General features: G+C 33.3%; 2 protein-coding genes across 2 annotated transcripts in view; both read right to left on the bottom strand.

Annotated features, from left to right (window-relative positions):
• The window catches only part of NME9 (NME/NM23 family member 9), a 153130-nt gene that overhangs the window by 39094 nt on the left and 90703 nt on the right, over window positions 1-23333 (bottom strand). The window lies entirely within an intron of this gene.
• On the bottom strand, window positions 2976-21533 carry LOC118922007 (arylacetamide deacetylase-like). Its single transcript, XM_057498878.1, is given in 5 exon segments — window positions 2976-4765; window positions 8921-9081; window positions 12188-12268; window positions 14469-14691; window positions 21350-21533. Coding segments are annotated over 5 exon segments (1203 nt in total). The 5' UTR covers window positions 21488-21533; the 3' UTR covers window positions 2976-4165.

Here is a 23333-nt window from a genome sequence, read left to right as displayed (position 1 = left end):
CCATGTCAATGCTGTTTCTTCTCTTAAAACATAAATCACTGAATTTAAGTTTTACTTTTAAATAATAATTTTTAAAATTCTGACAGTATTAAAATTTTCAGTGTCTGCAATAATGATGTTAAAGAGAGGAAGCTTTTGTATAAGGAAACTGTAGTTTTAATAGGTTCATTGAGTAGAGTAAAATGTTTTAAATTGATTTTATAATCTCAGAAGTTTCTGGATTCTACTAAGCAGTATAATAAATATACACCAAGAACTTTAAAAATACTGGCCTGTACCTTCAGTGGCTGAGTGGGTGCCAGAGTTTTACAGATTCTTGGTCTAGTGTTCTTGTAGTGGCATGCAATGGAAAAGACAACTTGAGCTTAATGAACAGATCTGCTCAGAGCATGAACTCTATTCTGACTGTGCTCTGTGAGCAATTTTGATACTGATTTTAATTCTCAAATAATACAGAGGAAAAATCCTTCCCAATTGACAGAGCGCTCATTTTATTCTACAAAACCTCTCTGAGTAATTATAATTGTATAAGGCCTCATTACCTATAAAAAAATGAGTTTCAGAGAACTCAAAGTTGAGAAACAATGCCTCAGCCATTATGCTGCTTTTAATGTTAGAGCTGCTATACACAGGTGTGGCTAGTAAGGAATTTAGAAATTCGAACAGCAGTGTGTTTCCAAGGCCAACCAATGGATTTTTGAGTCAGAACAGCAAAAAGGATTAGGAGAGTTGGTGGCAAATGCAGTAAGAGAGCATAGATGAGAAAAGTAGTCTTTTTGAAAAAGCCTTCAAGCCAAGAAGCCTCAAATTCTCCCAATATAAGGACATTTTTCTGAAAAATCCTTTTCAGAAGTGCCAATCCTCCCACAACTGCACCAAAGAAAGATACTTTAAGTTGCTCATGCCATTATTTCTTAACAAGCCTCAATGCAGCCAGAAACTGAGTAGTCGATTTACCATCATTGTATAAGGTCTCATTACCTATAAAAAAATCATTGGAAATATTTAACCATCAGTCCCAGAGTTATCTATCAATCTATCATGTTTTAATTTTACTACCAATGCTTTTCTGCTCCTGTAGAGAATGCATAGCGCCACTACAAGTGTCCTTCACATTGCATTACTACAGGGAAGCAATTAACTGCAGGGAGAATTGAAAATAGGAAATGAGGCATGGCTTTATTTATTTATAGGTGAGGAAAAGTCACAGAACTTGAGGGTGCTCCAGCTCCTGTGGGCAGCCAGTCAGCTGCCCTGACACCACATCACCTCACTCTTCTATAACAAATCCTGCCTGTTAAATTTTTACTTGGGCATTTACTGGTTAGCTCGTAAACAATATTATTTGCATGTCTGAATACAGATCACCTCATTAAATCTAAAACAAACTACAGTGTGCTCAATTTGTAATTCCCAAAGTTCCTACTTTCAAATACTTCATAGTTTAAACATTCTTTTTTCTGGAAGCATTTATATACTGAAATTATTTGATGTTCTCAGCAGGTATTGCTGCTATTTAATACTTAAAGTAAACTACTTGCATGCATCTTCCATTTTCAACCTGTAAGTTTCTACATTTCTGATTATTCAAAAATATAAGAGGTTTTAGAAACAGCAGAGTTTGAGAGTGAAATTCCTTACACAGAAGATACTAAAAAAAAAATCCCAGGTCAGTTTTTTCTCTTGCTCAAACTGTTACACACTTACATCTAGAGTCAGTAGAATACTAAACTTCCAACAGTATTACAGATTTCATATGTGTTGTCAAATGCATCATTTTCTCTATAGCACCTTGATAATATCCAGGAGTGGTACATGGAAGTAATAGACTCCCACGATCAGAAGCAATGGAAATTTCCACATCACAAAGTCACTCTACTATTCTTTTTACTTTGGCAACATGATAAATACACTTTTCTGAAATATTTAAATTGTGCTATTTAATAGCCAATGTTCTTAAGCCCCATTATGAAGTGTTATCTAAATTCCTGAACACAGATTCCACTGATCAGTTATGAGTTAGCAAAATCAGTTGTCATTTAGTTTGTCTTTAGTTAAAATACAAAGTGCAATTTACACAGTGAATCAAGGAAAAATGTAAGAACTTCCAAGTTCTACCAAATTTAACAGCTTTATCACACTACTGAGCAGTCAGTAAGTAAACATTTACTGAGCAAAATCTGGGTGCAAGTATTTTAATTTTATGGACAGTTTACTGGGAAAATACTGAACATCTAACATACGGTCCAAATAATGTATTTTGGTATAAAGGAGAAAAATATATATTTTAAACTATTGAGAGCATTTATGAAGCAAGATAAACATTATCTCTGCTTTCCTATATCTTACATTCCCCTTTGTTCTGTATCACTACTATTTTTTTCCTACAATTATAACACAGGAAGTGATAATACTATTAAAATTATGATTGTGAATAGCTAGTAATTTTTAGCATTTTTTTCTATGCTCTAAGCAATGTGCTGAAGTACTTAAATCTTAAAACAAAAAATAATGTTTGGCATCTTGTCATAAACAAGTAGAAAATAGGACTATATATGAAAGAAAAGTCTTCAGACATTGTACCACGGACAGTATAGGACACCGATCACTGACAAGTTTACAGGGTAGAACACCTGATAGGAAGGAGATTCGCAGAGAAACATCTCCACAAACCTGAATGGGGTTTCTGAGTGTTGGCTGCATTCTGAGCTGCATATCCTCAAGGAGAAACACCACAAGGTGGAGAAAGAACTACCATGCACTGTGAAACTGTAGAACTCCAGGAAATCATACAGGGCTGAGATGTTTGAGACCTAACCATCCAGAGTAGAGTCCTTGTTGATCACCTGGGGCTTTTAGGAGAGTGCCCAGCGGAGTCACATATGAAGAAAAGCCACACTAGACCCAGCTTAACAAAGTTAAGCTTTTTATTTAAATATTATATTTAAATATTTAATATTTAATAAAAGTTAAATATTTAACAAATCTTAAACCAAACCTGATGGAAACAAACTGACCACTAAGTAACTTGACTATTGCTAAACAAAAATTCAACACTCTTTAAAGGAAACCAACAGAATTCCAATAGTTAACTCTATAACATTCATAATATTAAGCATCTAACTATGATTACTAAACATGTTTTAAAAATGTTACCCATAACAACAAACTTTTATCAAAAGAAATAGACTCAAGAATGAATTAACAGATATTTATTTTAAAACAGCCATTATTAATAAGGTCAGGGATTTAATCAAAAAGACAAAAATAAGGAGGAGAGAAGGGAAAAATATAAAAAAGAACCAAGTGGAAATTCTAAAGCTGAGTGAGAAGTAAAACAAGTGAAATGAAAACTTCAGTGTAACAATAAAAAAAAAGATCAAACACTATAGAAGGAAATAATAATTATTTTGAAAACAGGACAGAAACTATCAATCTCAAGTAAACAGAGGAAAAACAGATTGAAAAAATCTTTTACTTCAAACTGTAATACGAATAATGTATCAAAGGAGTAAAATTACAATTGTAAAATGACTTGATTATTTTATGCAGAGTAATAGAAGTTCATTTTGTCACTAAATTGTTTTGTTAATTTTGTGCTTATGACATACTTAAATCCTTTTTGAAAAGATTCCTTTAACTACCATTGTTTATTGCTATATGTTTATATATTATTTACTTTAAATATTTGTATTTGGAATCTTATGATTAATACCTTGTCTCCTCTAATAACTGTTGTACCTCTTAACTGTATCTTTCCCATATAAAGCTCTCAAATTCAGAATAAAACTATCAAGGTGCATTTTATGTCTAAACTGTTTTTGGATTTTCTAATATGGCCATTAGGTAACACAGGATTTGGTCCTTCACACTTAAAAAAAAAAAAAAGTAAGAAGATAAAAAAGCACAAAATCTCGATCACGATATAAATTAGACACAGGGATGAAAGTGCAACATAGAGAATATAGTCAATAATTCTGTAACATTTTTCTATGCTGACAAATAATAATTATACTAGTTGAGGTAAGCATTTGATAATGGAGATAACTGTCAAAATAAGACAATAAGAATTGGTTTGTTTAAATTTCTCTACAGTTTAGCTGTCAAAATTGTCTGAAAGCTCTTGGATTAACTGGGTCTTGTGTTTTCCATATTGATTAGATTTTTACTGCAGGTTTTCCTGTAGCCAACTAATATACTGATTTGCTGTTCTATAACCGATTTTAACATGCAGAAAAGACATTGTTCCATGGAATACACCTTCTATATGGTTATGGGTCACTCTAACTCCAGAATTCTCAAGTCGAGTAACGTACATAAGTCCATCATCTCTTAAGACATCATATTGGCAGGTGATAACATAGGTCAGGGGTAAACCACGCAACTTGCTGTCATCAGCCAGCAAAGGTGAAGCTCTCACATCTAAGAGCCCTGGATATTTTTTAGTGAGCTCTGAACTACTGTAAGTCGGTTTCTTATAAACATGTCCTTTCTTGAACTTCTCAGGGAGCAAGGAACTCCAGTTAACAAACTTGAACAGATGACTTGATTCCAGAGGAATGTGTTGGTTGGAAAGCATTGCTTTCTCGAGTGACCTATCCATAGTAAAATATTCACTCCAGAGCCTGACCATTACTGATTTGGACAGAATTGGAGAATGTGAATTTTCTCAATATGATGGTGAATCTGTATCAAAATTCTGAAGGGCAGGATATATTAGAGACTGTATCTTGGGTTTGCTCTTGACATCTGGGTCTTCTAAGAGCTGAAAAAAATTAGAATATGTTGCTTTAAATAAATCATTTTCACTTAAAAAAAAATAATAACCACAATACAAAATGTATTATTAAATGTAAAATCCTTAAAAATATAACATAATACACATCTTGATAAAGGTCTTAATATTAAATAATTTTTAGTACTAGATGTTCATAAGTTGAATGTTTTAATTTTCCAAATCAAAGAACAAGTACCACTCAATTCGTAAAATATAAAAGAGGATCTTTTATTGTAATGTGAATTTCATACTTAATGTAACCAGACTTCCAATAGGAGGCATTGCATAGATGTGATCCTCTTTCTCATTATTAAGAAATATTTTAACTATCTTAGTATGTCAACAAGCATCGAGATATGAGGGACTGCTGTTTCCTTAGCTCTGATAGTGAGATGTTAGATGATCTTGGATAAATCTAAATAATGTGTAACTATTAATTTTTAATTTTTTGAGCACTGCTCAGTCTTTTCTAAGTCTATCTCTTTTTTTCTCCCAGGAACAACAGAATTTGACAGTTTTTATCCAAGGTAATTTTCCTGCAGTGTGCTTTTGCTACTGGGACAAAATGTACTGGTCAGCAAACATGTATCTAATAACCTCGCTTTTTTTTTTTCATATAATGTTTGAATAAATTTAGTTACCATTTTCAGACTTTGAAAAGGCTGTCTTTTCCCAAACACTACCAACTTTATCTTGTATACATCTGAAGCACTAGCATAATCCAGAAGAGACAAACAAATTAACCCACTGAAAAATGGTATTGCTGTTATCAGTGAGAGCCCTGGCAGGAACTTGTGGTACAATTTTGTTTTGAACAGAAGTAGTGGTAGTGTGTAGCCAGTTTCACAGAGAAAGCTTTTAACTAACCATTAAATGTGATGTTTCCTGTGTTTTTGTTTACATACTTTTTCAAATTTAAGAACTTTGCTTCTATTCCTTGTTCAATAATTTGTTTCATTTTTATCAATATTGAATATTATCTGTAAAAACTCATGATTTTCTCCTTTAAACAATTAAATTTGGAGTGTATTAATAGTTGTTCTAATGTTAAATCTACAACACTCCAGTAGAATAAACTGAAGGTGATTGTGATATATTACCTTTTAATGTTGCTCAGTTTTGTTTGATAGTATCTTAGCTTAGGATTATGCTTCAATGTTCATAAATGTGAATGCTATTTTGACTTCTCAAACTGACCTTGTCAGGTTGAAAATCAAGGTATGTTAGCTTCTCAAAATGCAACTTTTGCTACTTTTTGGAATTTTCTTTTTAAGAGTAGAGATCTTTTTTTAAATAGTTGTTAGAATTTGTGTTTGAAACTGTTTGATCCTGGAGTGTATATGTGTGTGAATATATTAAAAGTATTTAAATTACTTCATCGTAATAAGATAATCCTTATTTTCTATTTCTTCTTGCGTTGGTATGTTTTTCAATGAATCGTTCCATTTTGTCTAAATTTAAATGTATTGCAGTAAATGTCTCAAAGTATATTTTTGTGTTTTTAATACCTGCAAGATATTTATAACCCTTTGTTCATTCCTTATATAGTTTTATTATTATCTCCCTTTTTTCTTAGTCTTAGCAGAGAAAAATCAATTTTATTACTTTTTCAAGAAATTAATTTTACTGATTTTGTTGATCCTATTGTTTATTTAGTTTCATTTTTTAATGTTTTCCCCTCTTTTCTCTCTCATCTTTACCTCTACTTTTCAGACACCATGTTTTTCTCTTAATGTCAAGAAATGGATGGTTATTTGTTCACTTCAGTTATTTTTGTATATTAAGATTATATTTTTCTCTGGATATTGATATATATGTATTTCATAGAGCATAATATGTAACATTTTCATTATAATGTAGTTCAAAATATTTCAAATTTCCATTGATTTCTTTCACACTTGGATTAATAAGAAATGAATATGTTAATTTCAAAACATGTGCAGTTTTCCAGTTATATTTTGTTGTTAATTCAAAATGTAATGGAAACTGTGGACAGAGAACATAACCAAAATAATTTGACTTCTCAAATTTCATTGTGCATACAAATCATGTGGAATTCTTATAGTATGCATATGGTTAATTCCGGAAGTCTGTGGTTAAGACCCATGATTTTACATTTCTAACAAGGCTAATGCTGCTAATCCACAGATTATAATATGAAAAGCAGGGATCTATATGGTTTCGGTCCTTTGATATTGACCGATACTTGGTTTATAATACCTGTATGTAGAATTGTTTTTAATGTTTTGTATATTTGAAAAGAATATAGATTCTATTATTTTATTTCATTATTTCAAATTTGTTAGTTATGTTTTCTAAAAATTATTGAAAGAGATTAGTAAAATTCTTCCACTTTTGCTATTAATTTATTGATTTTTCCTTTATTTCTATCGTTTGCTTTATGTATTTGAGACTATGTTATTAGGTGTATATAAATTGATGTTATTTTTCATCTTTCAGGTGAATGGAATTAATAATAAGAATGTTGTACATTAACTCTAGTAATAGTTTTTGCCTCTAAGATTGTTTAACATATTTGGTTTAAATTTACAATCTATTATTGTGCTTTCTATTTGACTCACCTGTTCTATGATTTTTTTTCCTCTCACATTATTTTGGTATATTGTTTTACTCCATTTTCCTGTGATATATTTTAATTTGTCTATCTTTTAAGAATTTTTTTATAGGTTACACTAAGGACTACAATAAAATCCATTAATTTATCAATGTCTAATATTATTATACCTTGTCTTCTTGGACAATATAGAAAGTTGTTAAAATACTTGAATATTTTTACTAGTTCCTGGATGTATTGGCTATTATCACTTTGTATATTTCTTTCTAATTTTAAAGCTCATTGACGTAATTATTATTGTTATATATAGCCAATATTCATATTCTGGTTTATCAATATATTTACCACTTTTTTTTCTTGCTCTTTATTTCTTCCTGCCTCTTTGATCTTCCATCTGGGATTAATGTCTTTCTCCTTGAAATATCTTCTCCATAATCCAAAGTGTCAGTATGCTTGTGAATTTTCTTGAATTTTGTCAAAAAATGTCATTTTATTCTCAGACATGAAGGATATATTCATTTTAGTCTTGTTCACCATATACTTGGTGTCTATATTTTTTTATTTTCTATCTTTCAAACTGTCTGTTCAATATTATATTAAATCATTTTTATGACCTTTTTCCAATCTGCTGTATTGTTGTATTGCAGTCAGTATACTCACAAACAGTTTTGTGGCAACACAAAATATGAACTCTAATGTAAACTGTGGACTTAGGGTGATCAGGATGTGCCAATGTAAGTTTGTCAACTGTGACAAATGTACCAATCTGGTGGGAATGTTAATAATGGGGGAGGCTTTGCAAGTAAGGAGACTGAGGCTATATTGGAAATTTCTTACCTTTTTCTTAATTTTGCTCTCAGCCTAAAACTGCTCTAAAAATATAAAATTATAAAAAAAACTAAATTGAGCATTTAATTTTTATGGTTAATGTTTTCAAATTTTGAAGTTTTATTTCTTTATTTTTTAAATCTCTCATATCACTTTTAGAGTTCCTTCTTCCAAAACATACAAGTACTAAAATGTATTTTTTTTATGTTAAACATATTCTATTTGAACATTTTTGTAACAATAAGAAGATCTGAATCTGGGTGTTTCTATTACCTAATTCCTATTTCCCTCTTTGGCTGTGTTCCTGGTTACCATCAACTTTCTACTGATTGTTCAAATAAAAAAAAGTATTCTTAGGAATCACTTGAAACCTAGGATCAGGGTACCTTCTCTTAGTAATAAGCTATATTTAGTCCTGGAAAATACATACATATACTATACTATATTACAATACACAATATTCTGAATATATTGATTATATACAATATTCTGACTTCCTGATTATAGTTATTGCTATATTTATTGACTTCCCTTTATTCAAAAGCCCAGTATAGTATATAGGAAATTGTATGAGCATATTATATAAAAAAAGAAGCATTAAAGTATGAAATTATTCTTCTCAATATTCCCTAAATAAGTGAAAGAAAAATTATTGGTATCTTATAAGTTAAATGACTGTACCAAATATTATTAAACAAAAGATAAAAGAAAACATAACATATGAAAATAATCAGTCTTACCTGCTGAGTCACTGCTGCAGCTAAATTACCACCAACGCTTTCCCCAGAAATACTAACTCTCCCAGGATCTACACAGTAGCTTTTAAGAACCTTCGGGTCTAAAAACCATTTTAAAGCAGTGTATACATCTTCAAATTGAACTGGGAAATGATACTTTGGGGCTAGTTATGGCTGTTAATGGAAAAACAGTGTTTCCTTAATTTAAAATTTTTTACTTATGTACTAAGCAAGGCAGGTACTCCCAATCCAAAATTAACAGTGAAATTTTGTTTTTACCAACATAATATTTGGGTATTTTCTATTAATCGGAAGATATTTTTCCTAATCATGAAATCTGACTGGCAATGACTAAACATTGTAATCTTTATAAACAAAATAAAAATTTTGTATGCTAAATATGGTTCAATCTTAGGGAACTACTGCTTAGCTGCCATCTCTTCCTAGCTAAAACTTTTTAAGAATGATTTTTGTGTCCATTGCTCATCTTTTTCAGTAATCAGTTATTATTACTTATTCACATCCCCAAAATTACTTTTCCAACCTTACCAAAATATTCCCATTTGACATATAACCATCACTCTATTAGTCCATAAATTCTGCTTTTTCTTCGGTATAAGTTTAAAAAGGTTGTCACAGACAGTGTGTTCTATAGAAAATTCACAGGCTTTTTTCTATTCTTCCTCAATTGTGCTCTAGACTGTAATTTGAAATGTGTTCTATCTTAACTTCTACAGCTAATTTAGGTAATAGTTGCTTTCATCAGTGGATTACCAGATGCTAAGCACCATTCCAAGCACTGTAAATGTATTACAACACTTAATCCCATATTAATGCTGAAATGTGCAGCTTTTTATTAGAAGTTACATATCTTTTAAAATGTCACAGTTACCAGTTTTCAGAGCCTATATTTTATCCCAGTCAACTGGCTCCAAAGCTATCACCCTTTTTTGTTTGTTTGTTTGTTTGCTTGTTTGTTGAGGTATAACTGATGGGCAATATTATATTTGTTTCAGGTGTTCCAGGTTGGAACACATAGTGATCCAACATTTGTATACATTGTGAAATTGTCACTAGTGCAGTCTAGTTATTATCTTTCACCTTACAAAGTGAATTCAATATTACTAACTATATTCCCCCATCCTATACAATCCATCCTCCTAACTTATTTATTTTATAACTGGAAATTTGTACTTCTTGATCCCCTTCACCCATTTTTGCTTCCCCCTAACCCCCTCATCTATAAAAACTGCCAGTCATTTCTCTGTATCTATGGGTCTGAGTTTGTTTTGTTCTGTTTATGAGATTCCAATATAAGCTAATAAAACAGTATTTGTCTTTCTCTGTCTTGATTTACTTCATGTAGCATAATACCCTTAAGGTCCATCTACATTGTTGCAAATGGCAAGATTTCATTCTTGTTATGGTTGAGTAGTATTCCACTGCATATATATAATCTCACATCCTCTTTATCCATTCATCCAATGATGGACAGTTTTTTCCATATCTCAGCTATTGTAAATAGTGCTGCAATGAACATAAGAGTGCAGATATCTTTTCCAATTAGAGTTTTCATTTTCTTTGGCTCCTTCTAATCAAGCTTTTTCTTACTTTCAGGTGTCTCTTGAACCTTAGTCATTGCCTAGCCACCTGACTTATTCTTGATATGTCCCATTGTTGAGGATGTGCCAGACCTGCTAGTGACATAAAGGAAGCGATCTCATTTTTGCACTTAGATTCAGGCTAACTGGAAGCCAGATGCTCAGGCAGCAGCTTTTAAAGTATGCAAATATATATAGTCCTGTGGGGCAGCAGTCATAATCCCTGCTGGCCTCCAGACCAGGAGATCTGGAAGTCTACTCTAGATGACAGTTGCAAAAATGGGGCTACAAGGAGTGTATAAGCTCCTTTTGTGGAGTCTTGAGCTGTAGTGAGACCAAGGATGGTGTCTCTCTGCTTACATTCCCTGGGAGCACCTCCTTAGCCTCTAGATGTATGAGAAACCTGAAGCCTATCCCTTAGGCCAAAACTCCAGACTAAGTAAATAAGCCTTTTTCACAGGAAGACTGGGATTGTGTTTCATTCTGCTGTCTGTGCAGTGCCCTGGGGATAGTGGCCTTCCAAGAAGTGTCTTTCTGATTGTTACAGTCCTGGGAGCTCTGGAACTCCAGTGCATGTGGCCACCAGGGCCAGGTGATCAAGGAGAGTCCCCCATGTGATAGGAAATTGTATGCAACTTCTGGATATGAGAGACTGTTTTGAAGTTTGATTTTCCTTTTTAACTAATGAACTCTTGAACTTGGCCAGAATTGGTAACTGTTTTACAAGCAGTTACTCATCAAATCCAACAGAACAACTAGCATTCGGGCCATAAAACTATTGCTGTGAACTTTATGATAACAGAATAGTTAACTAATACAAATCAAGAATAGTTTCGTTTAATAAAACCAATGCAATTGATCAGAGGGTAATCACAAGTGGTTCAACTGGTTAGCACCAAACTAACAGTTTTTTGTCTCTTCTTTATCTAAATCATGTAATTACCCCCACTTGTTTCTCATAAAAGCCCCTTCCTTGCTCTCCCCAGTGAAAGGGACACTTTTTGGTGATTCCAGAATTTTGCTCCCTGAATTGCAATTCTGAGACCCCCAAATAAAAGTCCTTTATTTTTTTTCAGTTTTGCCTTCTTTCTTGGTTGACTTTGGTTTGCATGCACCCCCTAGCTTTAGCCAGGCAGCGGGAGAGCACAGAGGGCAGGCAAACCCAGGTTTTTTTGTGAGGCTGGTATCTCCGTCTCTCCTACCAGTCTTGATGGGGTCTTTTTGTCCTTTGTCATGGAAGACAGTTCACTTAGCTTTCAGATCTTTTTCAGAGGGAAATGACCCATATGTAGCTGTAAATTTGGTGTGTCCTTGGGAGGAGATGATTCAGGATTTTCCTATGCCACCATAGTGGACCTGCTCCTAAAGTCCTCATCCTTAATACTCTGCTAACTAATGGGGAAAAAAAATCCAGAGGTGGTAGTCAAGATTTGATACTATAGGTTAATTTCACTTGAACAACTTGTTGACTCTCTGACCTTTGTTCCTCCTTGTCCTGTATGTATACATCTTTTCTCTCTGACTCTGGGCTGGATAGCCCCTGACATTAGGTTTCTTTGTCCATACTCAGTGTCATCAGTGATAGAGATTGATTTTTAACATAATAAAATGCTCAATATGGTTGAGTGAATATCAGTATGTGAAGCATCTGGCCTAAAATCAAACCAACAAAGCTCTTACTTGGTTGATACGACAACTGCATCAAGCCTGTTTGCTGTCCATCTTGAGAGAAAGTCACAAGCAGGAAAAGCTGAAATAAAAGAAAAATATACTGAAATATTAATGAGAATTGAAAAAGCTACTGTTAAGAATAAAGGTTAACGGGATTACCCTGTATTTCTTTCATCTATCTTGAGCTACTGCATAAAGAAAAAAAGCTAATTTTAGGTTCATGTTGATCATTGGACATAGATCTCAGTAGAATATGAATTATTCCTCTCAGTGATCCTTTTACTTGCCCTTGATCAGCTTTCCTTTCCATTTACCAAATTTCTGAACAGTCTATTCCAAACTGTCTTGGTTTAGCTATCCTGTTATGTGATTGCCATGTAGTTAGAGTATGGGAATACAAATTTGAAGAGACATGTTCTCTGACTTTAAGGAGCTCACCTTTATGGGGGCTGGGGCAGAGATAGAGATCAACAACAGAAATACAAAAAATAGCTCCCTTAATTGAGGTGAGTAGAGAGCAGTGTTGAGATACAGGTGAGATCCCTTATGACCTGTTTGGGGGATCTGGGAAGAATTTTAAAAGGATTTGAGTAGACTAGAGACTGCACAGATGTTTCTCCAAGAAAAGTGTGTGTATAGATGTTTTTCTAGGAAAACTGTGTGTGTGTGTGTATGTGTGTGTGTATGTTTGGGGTTGGTTCTTATTTAGGGACAGCTTTAGGAAAACAGTTTGAAGAGCAAAAAAGCTTTGAGTAGTAGGGCCCATTTGAAAGACAAACTGTGGTTTAAAAAAATCAGAAACACCATTTTATCAACAGTAGCTGACAACAACTCTTATTCATAGATGTCACTGAGCAGTACCTTCTCAATTGCTTTTTACATCCTCACTGCCAACATACAATTTCTCTACTGAAGTCCTCTTTCTCTTCCTTCTCATAGGTAAGACTTCCCCTTCCACTTGTTGGCAATCCCTCTAGCTCCCTACCACTGCATCTGGGACCTTGCAGCCCTAGTCATCAAACCCAGTTCTTCAAATACTGCTATTTACTGTTTTGTTTTTTTTAATTCAGCTTGTATACATATTTACAACCCTCACACACTGAAATAAAAAGTACATACTATCATATTTGTATTTCCTTTCTGTCTGACTCCTTTTACCTCATTACCTCATTTTCTTTCCTCCATGAAGCTTCTTGAAAACACTGCTTTAATTTCCCCATCTCCCTATCACTCTCCACCCATCAGAGCTGCGTGAACATCCTACCATTCTATAATTTCTGTCCTCACACAATCAATGAGTCTTCAAATGTATGAGGCATTTTTTTAACACTATTTCAGGATCACTCCACCACTTGGTACTGCTACCTCCACCCTCTTTCTTAATATTTTCTTCTCTCTTGGTTTCCCTTGTATCTCTGAATATTCTTAGTCACTTGACTAAGTCACTTCTTCCTTCACCATTTTAAAATAATTTCAAGCCAGCCCTCTCTAAATCACCCAACCTAGAACAGTGGCAATCAGAACCCCCTTGGGCCTAGGCAACCGGGGCCCCTCTTAGAAGGACTGCTGGGACCTCCTCCGGCTGCCTTCTTCTCCGGAGGACCCAGATCCAGGAGAGAGAAGTGGCCTGCCTTCCCTCGTAGCCGACACTCCCAGTACTCCAGAATCTGAGTCTTGGACAGCTTTTCTGCTTTTAATTACACTGAAGTATTTTTCTGAAGTGCATTTTTTTCTGGGAAAGGGATAGAAATATTGTTTGAGAAAAGAAATAAAAAGGAAAAGAGACAACCCATTATTTAGTTCTGTACTGTCAAGCAGGAGACAATGTAAAGAAAGTAGACTGTACCTTAATACTTAAGTTCAGTAAATGGAAATTTCATAGTCTTTCCACCTCTATCTAGACACATTAGAAAAGCATATTTGGAAAAGAATTATTTGATTCTTGAGGGAAAAATAAGATAATTTCAGCAATTTTGTTGGCAAGTTAGAAATACAAAGTGATTTTTACTTTGCTTAAGGAGCGTAATCTTCATGCCAGAAAATCTGTAAATTCTTCAGGGAGTGGTAGGGTCAGAAACCCATAATTTTTTAAATAAACATTTTTAAATTTCAAGTGTTAATAAACTTATTTACACTGAGATTTCAAAAACTCCATTAATTTACGTTGCTTTAATGATATGAATTTCAGAAGTAGGAGCATGATATTTAATTTATAGATCATGAAATGAGAATAGTCAATTACATCATGTAAGGTGAATTTTCCAGTATATTGCACTTACCATTACTCCCAAAACACCAACCACCACCATGGATATAAAATAGTCCCTTTCTTAGTGATTCTGGCTTCCGTTTTGGCACATAAATACGGACAGGAGTGTTGTTAAATGTTGTATCTGTCATGCTTACATTTTCATCTGATGTTGGTGGAACGTCTTGAAAGCTTAAAAAGAAAATCATGGAATCCACAAAGTGGTTTAGTCCCAGCATTTCAGCAAACTGGGCCTACAATACAAACACACATTCTAAGTGCCAAAAATGTTTTTGGACAAAAAAGTACATATTAATATTGAACATGGCCCAAAGAGTATTAATTACATTCCAGAAAAATCAGTCATGATGGCACCAGAAGATATAGAAATCCAGATGCTATATTACCATATGATTCATTACCATTAATAAGACTAGTCCTTGCTTATGCATTCAGACAATAGGAATGTCATTGTGGAATATATAATTCTGTGCTAAGTACTCCTCATCCTCAAAAACTCCTCATCCAAAAATATCAGAGCCAAATGAAAGATGTAAGTTATAAAATAATGTCTTAACTATAAATAAGGACAAAAATCTATGAGATAATTGTAAAGATGTTGGGGAAGGAAAAGAGTGTTTAATTTGCAGTTCACCTGAGACTTCAAAGGAAAATAGTGTTTGGATGATTAATTGAGCAGAAGGCCTTTCAGGCAGATTAAATGAGCTTAACCTGGAGAAAAACAAAAAAATGTGGTAATGAAGAAGTACAGGCCATTTGCTATCCTTATATGTCCTGAGTCTGCAAGGATGAATGAGAGGAAAGAGTCCTTAGGAAGAATTTACTAAAACATACACAAACATATTAACAAATAAATTCAGAAACTATGAAGGAATTAATGATAAATTCACGTTGGTTAAGATTCAGACTTTGTACTAATCAAAATATCTTAAGGTGATTTGAAGACAAGGTACAATGTGGATAATGATACTTGCAGTACATTTAAATAAGAATATACCATTGTCTAGAATATATTTTTTAAAAACGTAAAAATAAAAAATAGAGCAACAATTCAATAGACAAAGTAGACAGAAGACTTCATGACTACAACACTTCAGCTGTTTCATGAAAGGCCTAGAATAATTAGGGCTCCAAGGAACAAAAATATTCATTTTCAAGTATATGTAATTCAAAATGAATGGTTTATAGGACAAGATGGTAGAATAAACACTGTTTTAACCTCTCCTTGTTTCTCCAAATTTTATTAAAATGATGGTAAAAAAGATGATACAATGATGTTAAGGAAGGGAAATATATTCATAGAAGTTTCTGAAAAAAAAGCATATAAACAGGAATAAATGCAGATATTTCATAATAACAAAAAGTCAGTTCTCCAAAAAGACACAGGAAGACACATTTAATGTGTATGCACAGTCATAGAATTCCATGATACAGGAAGCAAGAACTGAAAAAACTAAAAGGAGAAATAGAAATATCCAAAATTATTAGTTGGCGATCAACATTCCTGTCTCATTAATTGATAGAACAAATATACAGAATAACTACAAGAATACAGAAAATTTGAAAAATGCTATTTCCCAGCAGAACTAATTGATACACTGATAACATTCCATACAATGACAGCAGAATACACATTCTTTTCAACTGCGTGTACAACTTTCACCAAGATGTACCACATGACAAATTTGGGGAAAAAAAAAATTAGAATGGATTGAAATCATACAGAGTATGTTCTCTGCCCATAACATAATTAAAATAAAATCAGAATCAATGATTTATGGGAAATACCCTAATATTTGGAAGTTCAACTGCATACTCCTAAATAATTCATTGGTCAAGGAAGAGATCACTTGAGGAAATTGGAAAACTTTTTAAACCAAATGAAAATGAAAACAGGGCACATCAAAATTTGGTTAGTGCAGCTTAAACACTGATTTGAGGGAAAGTTATAGCTTTAAATGCATATATTAGAAAAGATAAAAGATCTAAGGTATATGATCTAAGCTTCCTCTATTAAGAGCTTCAAAATATAAATGGAAATTAAACCCAAAGTATGGGGGAAGGAAAGAATAAAGAAAAAAACAAAAATCAATAAAATGGAAGCTAGATAAAACTAAAGACTGATTATTGGAAAGAAACCATAAAATTGATCAAACTCAGACTACTCAGAAAAAAGAAGAGAAGATGCAATTTACCAATATCAGAAATAAGTGAAAGAACGTCACTTTAAATGCACAGGCCCACAGCCACAGTGGACAGCAGACAGTGTGTGCTCAGATTGATTGGCCTGGCCACCCAGTGTGTGTGCAAGTGCACAGATGGGGCAGAGCAGGGCACTGTGGGGCTGGAGAAATTGCCTGGGGCTGGGAACTGGGAGAAACACAGGCTTTGCAAGGGCAGCATAAGGATTGTCATGGGAAGCTGGCTTGCTCCATTCATCCTCAGATGCCACAAGTATTAAATCTCTTACCTGAGCTCTGGGAGAGGAACAGTGGATGCTCAACCAGTTAAAGTGGCAACAAATTATTGCAAAATGAAAGTGTACACACAGACACTGCAATAGAGCATAGCAGAAATTATTAGAATTCCTCAAATAATTTAGTCTCTGGTTTTAAAACTGCTGCAACTTTGCAGGGCAAATATCCATAGGTTTAGGAATAGGAAATAAATTTGAAGATTCCTGTATTTGTTCAAAGAGGCTACTATCTTCATATGAAGCTTCGGATGAACTAATTATTAATGAGGAAGACACCTTTAAAATTAATTTCTTTTTAATTGAAGAGAAAGCAATAGAATTCATAAGTAGGCATTTTGAATTATAGTTAACCCTTGAGCAACATGGGTTTGAACTGTGCACTTCCTCTGATGCAGCTTTGCTTTTTAAGAAACATATCAGAAAGTTTTTGGAGATTTGTGATAATTTGAAAAAACATTTTCTTTTCTCTAGCTTACTTTATTCTAAGAATATTGTATATAATACATTTAATATAATAGAATATGTTAATGGACTGTTTATGTTATTGATAAGGCTTCTGATCAATAGGGTATTAGTAGTTACGTTTTTAGAGAGTTAAAGCTATATTCAGATTTTTGACTGCATGGGATTTCTTGTCCCTAACCCACATTTTATTCAAAGATCAACTGCAGATAAGCAAACCATGAAGTCACTTTCAATTTCTTGTACAACCTCCACAAGTTTTCCATGTCAGAAGAAATCTTAAAATTTAATTATATAAATGTGCATGTAAAATTAAATTCAGATTTAGATGAAACTCACTTGTATGAAAAGTTGAATCTCTTTAGAAAAATTATTGCACAAGAATCATCAGTTCTAGATGTAATGAAATACATATCTTGAAATGTATTCCAATGTTGTCACAGCCTATAAAATATTTTACACAGCTGTACTAACAGTTGCATTGGCAGAATGATCCCTCTCAAAATAAAAAATTAATTGCAATTTTGTATTTGCCAAGACCAACCGATTTCACTCTCAATGATAGGAACTGAAAATTAAGTTGCTAAAAGTATAGATTTTGATGACCTAATAAACAAATTTATAGAAAAGCCAGATGTTACAATCAAACGAAACACCACCTATCATTTATATCAATAAATTATTATGCATTGCATTAAATAAAATTACATCAACATGTATTTTTGTAATTTACTTTTGTAACTTCATGTTGTTATTCATGCACCACTATTACCCCTATTTTATTTCCCAAGTAATAAAAATGCTTTTAAAAGAAAAAGCTTTATAGTAAAAAATCTTTAAATGTAATTTTTTCCTGCCTTTTGGATAAGGGATTTTGTATTTTTATTTTGCATTGGACTCCACAAACTATGTAGCCAGCTCTGACACATACATCTTGGTTGAAATAGGTGCTATTATGATTTTTCTGTATGGAGCATATAAGCTAGCCCATATCATGAATACCAGTGCACCTATAAAAACAGCAATGGAGCTGGCAATTAAAAACGTAAAGACATCTAATATTTCCCTAGCCTTGTGAAAACATCCCAGACTTGGCACACAGAAGAGGCAGTATGACTCAGCTTAAGAGACTAATTGTAGGAAGGAAAGTTTCTGCTTGCTGAGCCTTTTAGAGTCTGAGGGCCCCCTGACATAAAGCTTTAGTGTCCCATCATGAAGTTAGCAGATGAATTGTCCCCTCCCCAGTCCGTATCTCTCTTGCTTTCCTCCATATGACTGGTTGTCCTGCTAGTGAGAAATACTAGGATGTGATGTCAATAAACTGTACTGCATTTGAATGATTGTAGTGATGCACTGAATTGATTTATAGCACATTTACTCTGGCTTGGCAGGTTTTGTGCTTTTCTACAGCAATATAAGTAGGTTATTAGGTGGCCTTTTTATTCTCCCACATCCAATGACATACATTTAATAAATGGTACTTCTTTCAGCCAGGCTATTTTTTCTAGATGGGACACATAAAACCTGTTGCCTCTCTCTTCAATTAGAATTAGTGTCTATAATTTCAGATATATCAGAACTTGGTATTCCACATTTGTGAGCAGATTCCAAAATTCTTGAAAGAAATCAAAGACATTTACTGAGAAGCTGAGATTAATTTGGCGAGACTCATATAAATCCACACTTTTTCTAAGGTCTTGAGAAGAGCCTTAATTTTCTACTGGAAACAATTAATCACCAGCATGAACTAGAGTCTCACAAAACCTAGATTTTGGTTACTATCTAAATTCCGAAAGTTTTTAATTGGAAAAACTTTTGGGACTTTTATCACAGGTGAAAGTTTATAAATCACAGACATTTCCTGACTAGGTGAGCATTCCTTTAAAGCAAGTGAACCTTTAAATACAAGAAAAAAGTTCCAGGATTTGGGTTTGTGGTAGGGTGTGATAGTTTTCTAGACTTCTTGAGTGGCCAAAGATACAACTTAAATATTGATAAATTAGAATTTTTAAAAAATGAAGAATAATAAAAAATATTTTATCAGTGCCAATTTATTGTATTAAAGACAAAAGACTAACTGGAAATGAAGAATGCACTTCCTTTCACAAAGGCCTAATCTCTCTAGTACAGAAAGAAATAAAAAACAGCAAACCCAATTAAAAATGAGGACAAAGGAGCTTTTCAAATTGTTCAAAGAAATGTAAATCCAAACAGAAAACATTCTAAAACTTACTCTTTATAAGAGAAACACAAAAATAAAATTGTAGTATGATGCAATTTACCAATTACAGTGGAAAACCAAATTCAGAACACTGCAACACACTTCATTAAGAGGCTGACAGGACACAGATATTCCCATGACTTTTTTGGTAGGAGTGGAATATTGTTACAGAGCAATTTTGCAATAATTAGCACAATTACAATTGGTCCAACAATTCTACCTCGGGGATTTATTATAGACAAAACCCAGCCTCCAAATATTATTCATGTATTTTTATTTTACTGTTTGTAATAACAAACACTAAAAAGAACAAGTTTCCACCTAAATGGGTCTGATTAATAAACTCTGATTTATACACATATATGAATCCCTTGCAGTATGTCAAAGAATGAGGGAGATTTATATGTGAAGATATGGAAATATTATAGGGTATATCATTAAATGAGAAATGCAAAGACCACAGTAGAATATTTGTTATATTGTTTCTTAGGAAAGAATGAGAGAGGGATAATACATATTTTCATTGCTTGAATTCATTATCATTGGTATTATTTCGTATAAAGAATCCCCAGGATGAATCACAGGAAGCTAATAAAACTGGTGTTCTGCAGAGGACTGGGCTGAAACAGGATGGATGAAGGCAAGGGAAGGGAGCAGAATGTCTCAGTTTTCATCTTGTTTTGATTTTTGAGCTCTATGAATGTATGGCTATTTTAAAAAAAGGAAATCTACTTAAAACTATTTTGAAAAAATGGAGGGAGCTACATAAAAAGGTAGTGAGCTCTCCATTTCTGGAAATGTGCATGTTGAGGTCAAAGATTTCTTTCTGTCAGCACTCTGGCAACTTCCAATTTCTACCACCTAGTAATCTTTGCCAATTACTGTTTAAACATTTATATGTAGAGAGAGAGAGGGAAAAGGTTAATTTTATAGTGAGAGAGTTAGAGGAAATAAACTGGGCCAGTTTCCCAATGAAGTAGTCATAATGGAGATAATAGAGAGGCATTCTTCTATTGCCATTAACCACAGCTCTCATTTTTTTTTAATTGGAATAAAGCTACTGTATATAAAGATACCCAGCATTATATTGGTTTCAGAGGTACAACGTAGTGACTCAATAATTATACACATTACTAGATGCCAAGATATTACTATACCAAGATATTACAATATTATTGGTTATATTGTGTTGTAATTTCATTCCTATGTCTAACTCATTTTACAATCTGCAGTTTGTACTTCTTTTTCCCCTTCAACAATTTCACCCTTCCTCTCCCCTCTTCTCTATGGTAACCAAGTCTTTTGTCTATATGTGTGGGACTTTTATTAGTCATCTTTCTTAGTCAGTATGAACCTACTTCATGTATATTGTGTACACTCTTTCCAATATTAGTGCTTCAATGTCATAGTTAACTACAGTGTAGCTCAAACATATGACTTCAGAGTTCTGTATGAAATTTTAAAATCGCACATAAGTGCAAAAAGTAACCAAAAAATTATCATACATTTTTTTTTTTACTTTACTGCTACTAAAATGGATCATTTTAGAAATACAAATTGAATGTCTTCTTGTTCATCTTGCTAGTGGTCTTTTGAGATCATTCAAAGATACAATAAAGAAGTCAGCAGAATTTGACAATAAGTCAAAGGCACACAGAACTTGAAAAAGAACAAAACAAAAAATTGGAATCCTAGAAAACTTGCCTCTTGGTTAATAAATATTTCTACTTACCAAATGTGATGGTGTTCTCATAACAATATCAAGCAGCATTATTTTCCAGGGTTTCTCTACATTATCTGGAAGGGGTATATAAATATAATATGCTATGAGGATTGCCAATGTCAGAAAGAAAAAGGATTTTTTCGTCATATTGTAACTATTTTGTTTCTTCAGCAAGGACGGTGTTACACTTTATTTCAATAACTGAAACTAAAGAGAGACTGAGCTAGCTCCACCCAGAACTGTTATCTAACATCTTAGCCAGTTTCCTCATTAACACATCAGGTTGCCTGGGTCCAGGATTAGTGTTGCTAATAAGAGTTCAAGTTCCAGGGTGTACTGTATAACAGAGAAAACTCACATTCTGGCAAGTTCTGTCAAAATTTGCCAGCATTGTTGTATCTTCACATAGTCACTGGACAAATATTTGTGGAACATCAACTTGGAAAAGAGTATGTTAATTCTCACTTTAGAAATTATAATAGAAGCTCATTTTCCCTAGGAAAGAGGAAAGCAAAAGGATTACTAAAAAAAGTTTTGATATATTTTTAATTCTATGTCTTTATCATGTGTTAATAAAAACCAACTGATTATATGCAAACTGATATCTTAAGAGCTATGTAGTGATTGGCATACTTTGGAGTGAACAATGGAAAACTGTTACAAGGATAACTGAGTGAAGTCTTAGAAAAGTCCATTTTTGGTAGACTAAAGACAAAGGACCTTGTAATTAAAAGGGACTGAAGTAGATTGTAGGTACAATTTTTAAAGTGCATTTCTCAGCTTTATATAAGATTCCTTGCTCTTTCAAATTCTCTATCTTGGTTAATATGTAACCTCGATTGATATTTTGTTAAGTAACTCCACTGAATCAACAGATACGAAGATATCCTAAGTGTACACTTAAGCTAATTTGCTGACTTTAAGATTTTTTTTCTTTGTAACTATTTTACTTCTAGAAAAGCAAGAAAAAGAATTTGCATAACAACCTTTTTCTGTGTTGTCAAGGGAATTCCTGCATAGAAAGTAGATGGTATAAAGAAAAAAACAAAAACAAAAACAGCTGTATGTAGATGGTATAAAGAAAAAAACAAAAACAAAAACAGTTGTATGTGCCCAGGAGAGAATCAAAACTTAAAGAACCATGAATTTTAACCCTGAACTGAATCTAAGTGAAGAGTTTTTCCTGACTAATGACCAATCGGACTTACTTTAAACCAATTGTATATAGACATATGGAATCATGAATACTACGTGAAGGGCTAGTTTTCAATTTTTCATTACCATAGCCATTGTGGACCATACCCCTTCACTTTTTAGTACTTAAAAGTCTCCGCTTTTTCTCCTCTGGAAATGACTCACTGAATTTCTTGTCTGGTTGTGTGTACTCTGCCTGGCAATTAACTCAGCATTTAAAGAAAAAAAAAAAACATATACTCTGCTGTATTATTTGATAGTAGGGAGAAGGCAGTGGACAGGAATAAATGGCAGTATAAGGCCCAGAGGAATATGTCTGAAGATCACCTATCACATTTCTCCCTATTGTTTCACTCTTCATTCTATTTTTGCCTTGTTCAGCATAGTTTCTTTAAAATATGCTTTAATTTAAAGAACATTAAAGATTAGTACCAAGTCACAGTAATACATATGAGTAATAGAAATCGTGGGCTATAATTTTATCAAAAACCAAACTTTTCTTAGATAAAAATAGACATGTGAAATTAAATTTCAGCATCAATTCTTTTCTTTGCTTTTACTGAGGGAACTAGATACTGTTTTCCATAGTGGCTGCACCAGTTTATATTCCCACCAACAGTGTACAAGGGATCCCTCTCCACATCCTCACCAACACTTCTTCCTCCTTGTCTTCCTGATACTAGCCACCCTCACAGTGTGAGGTGATACGTCACTGTGGTTTGGATTTGCATTTCCCTGACGATTAGTGATGTTGAGCACTTTCTCGCATGCCTGTTGGCCATCTGTATATCTTCTTTGG

The sequence above is a fragment of the Manis pentadactyla genome, chromosome 1 (genome assembly GCF_030020395.1).
Source record: "Manis pentadactyla isolate mManPen7 chromosome 1, mManPen7.hap1, whole genome shotgun sequence".
NCBI lineage: Eukaryota > Metazoa > Chordata > Mammalia > Pholidota > Manidae > Manis > Manis pentadactyla.
This window is presented reverse-complemented; position numbering and strand designations above follow the sequence as displayed.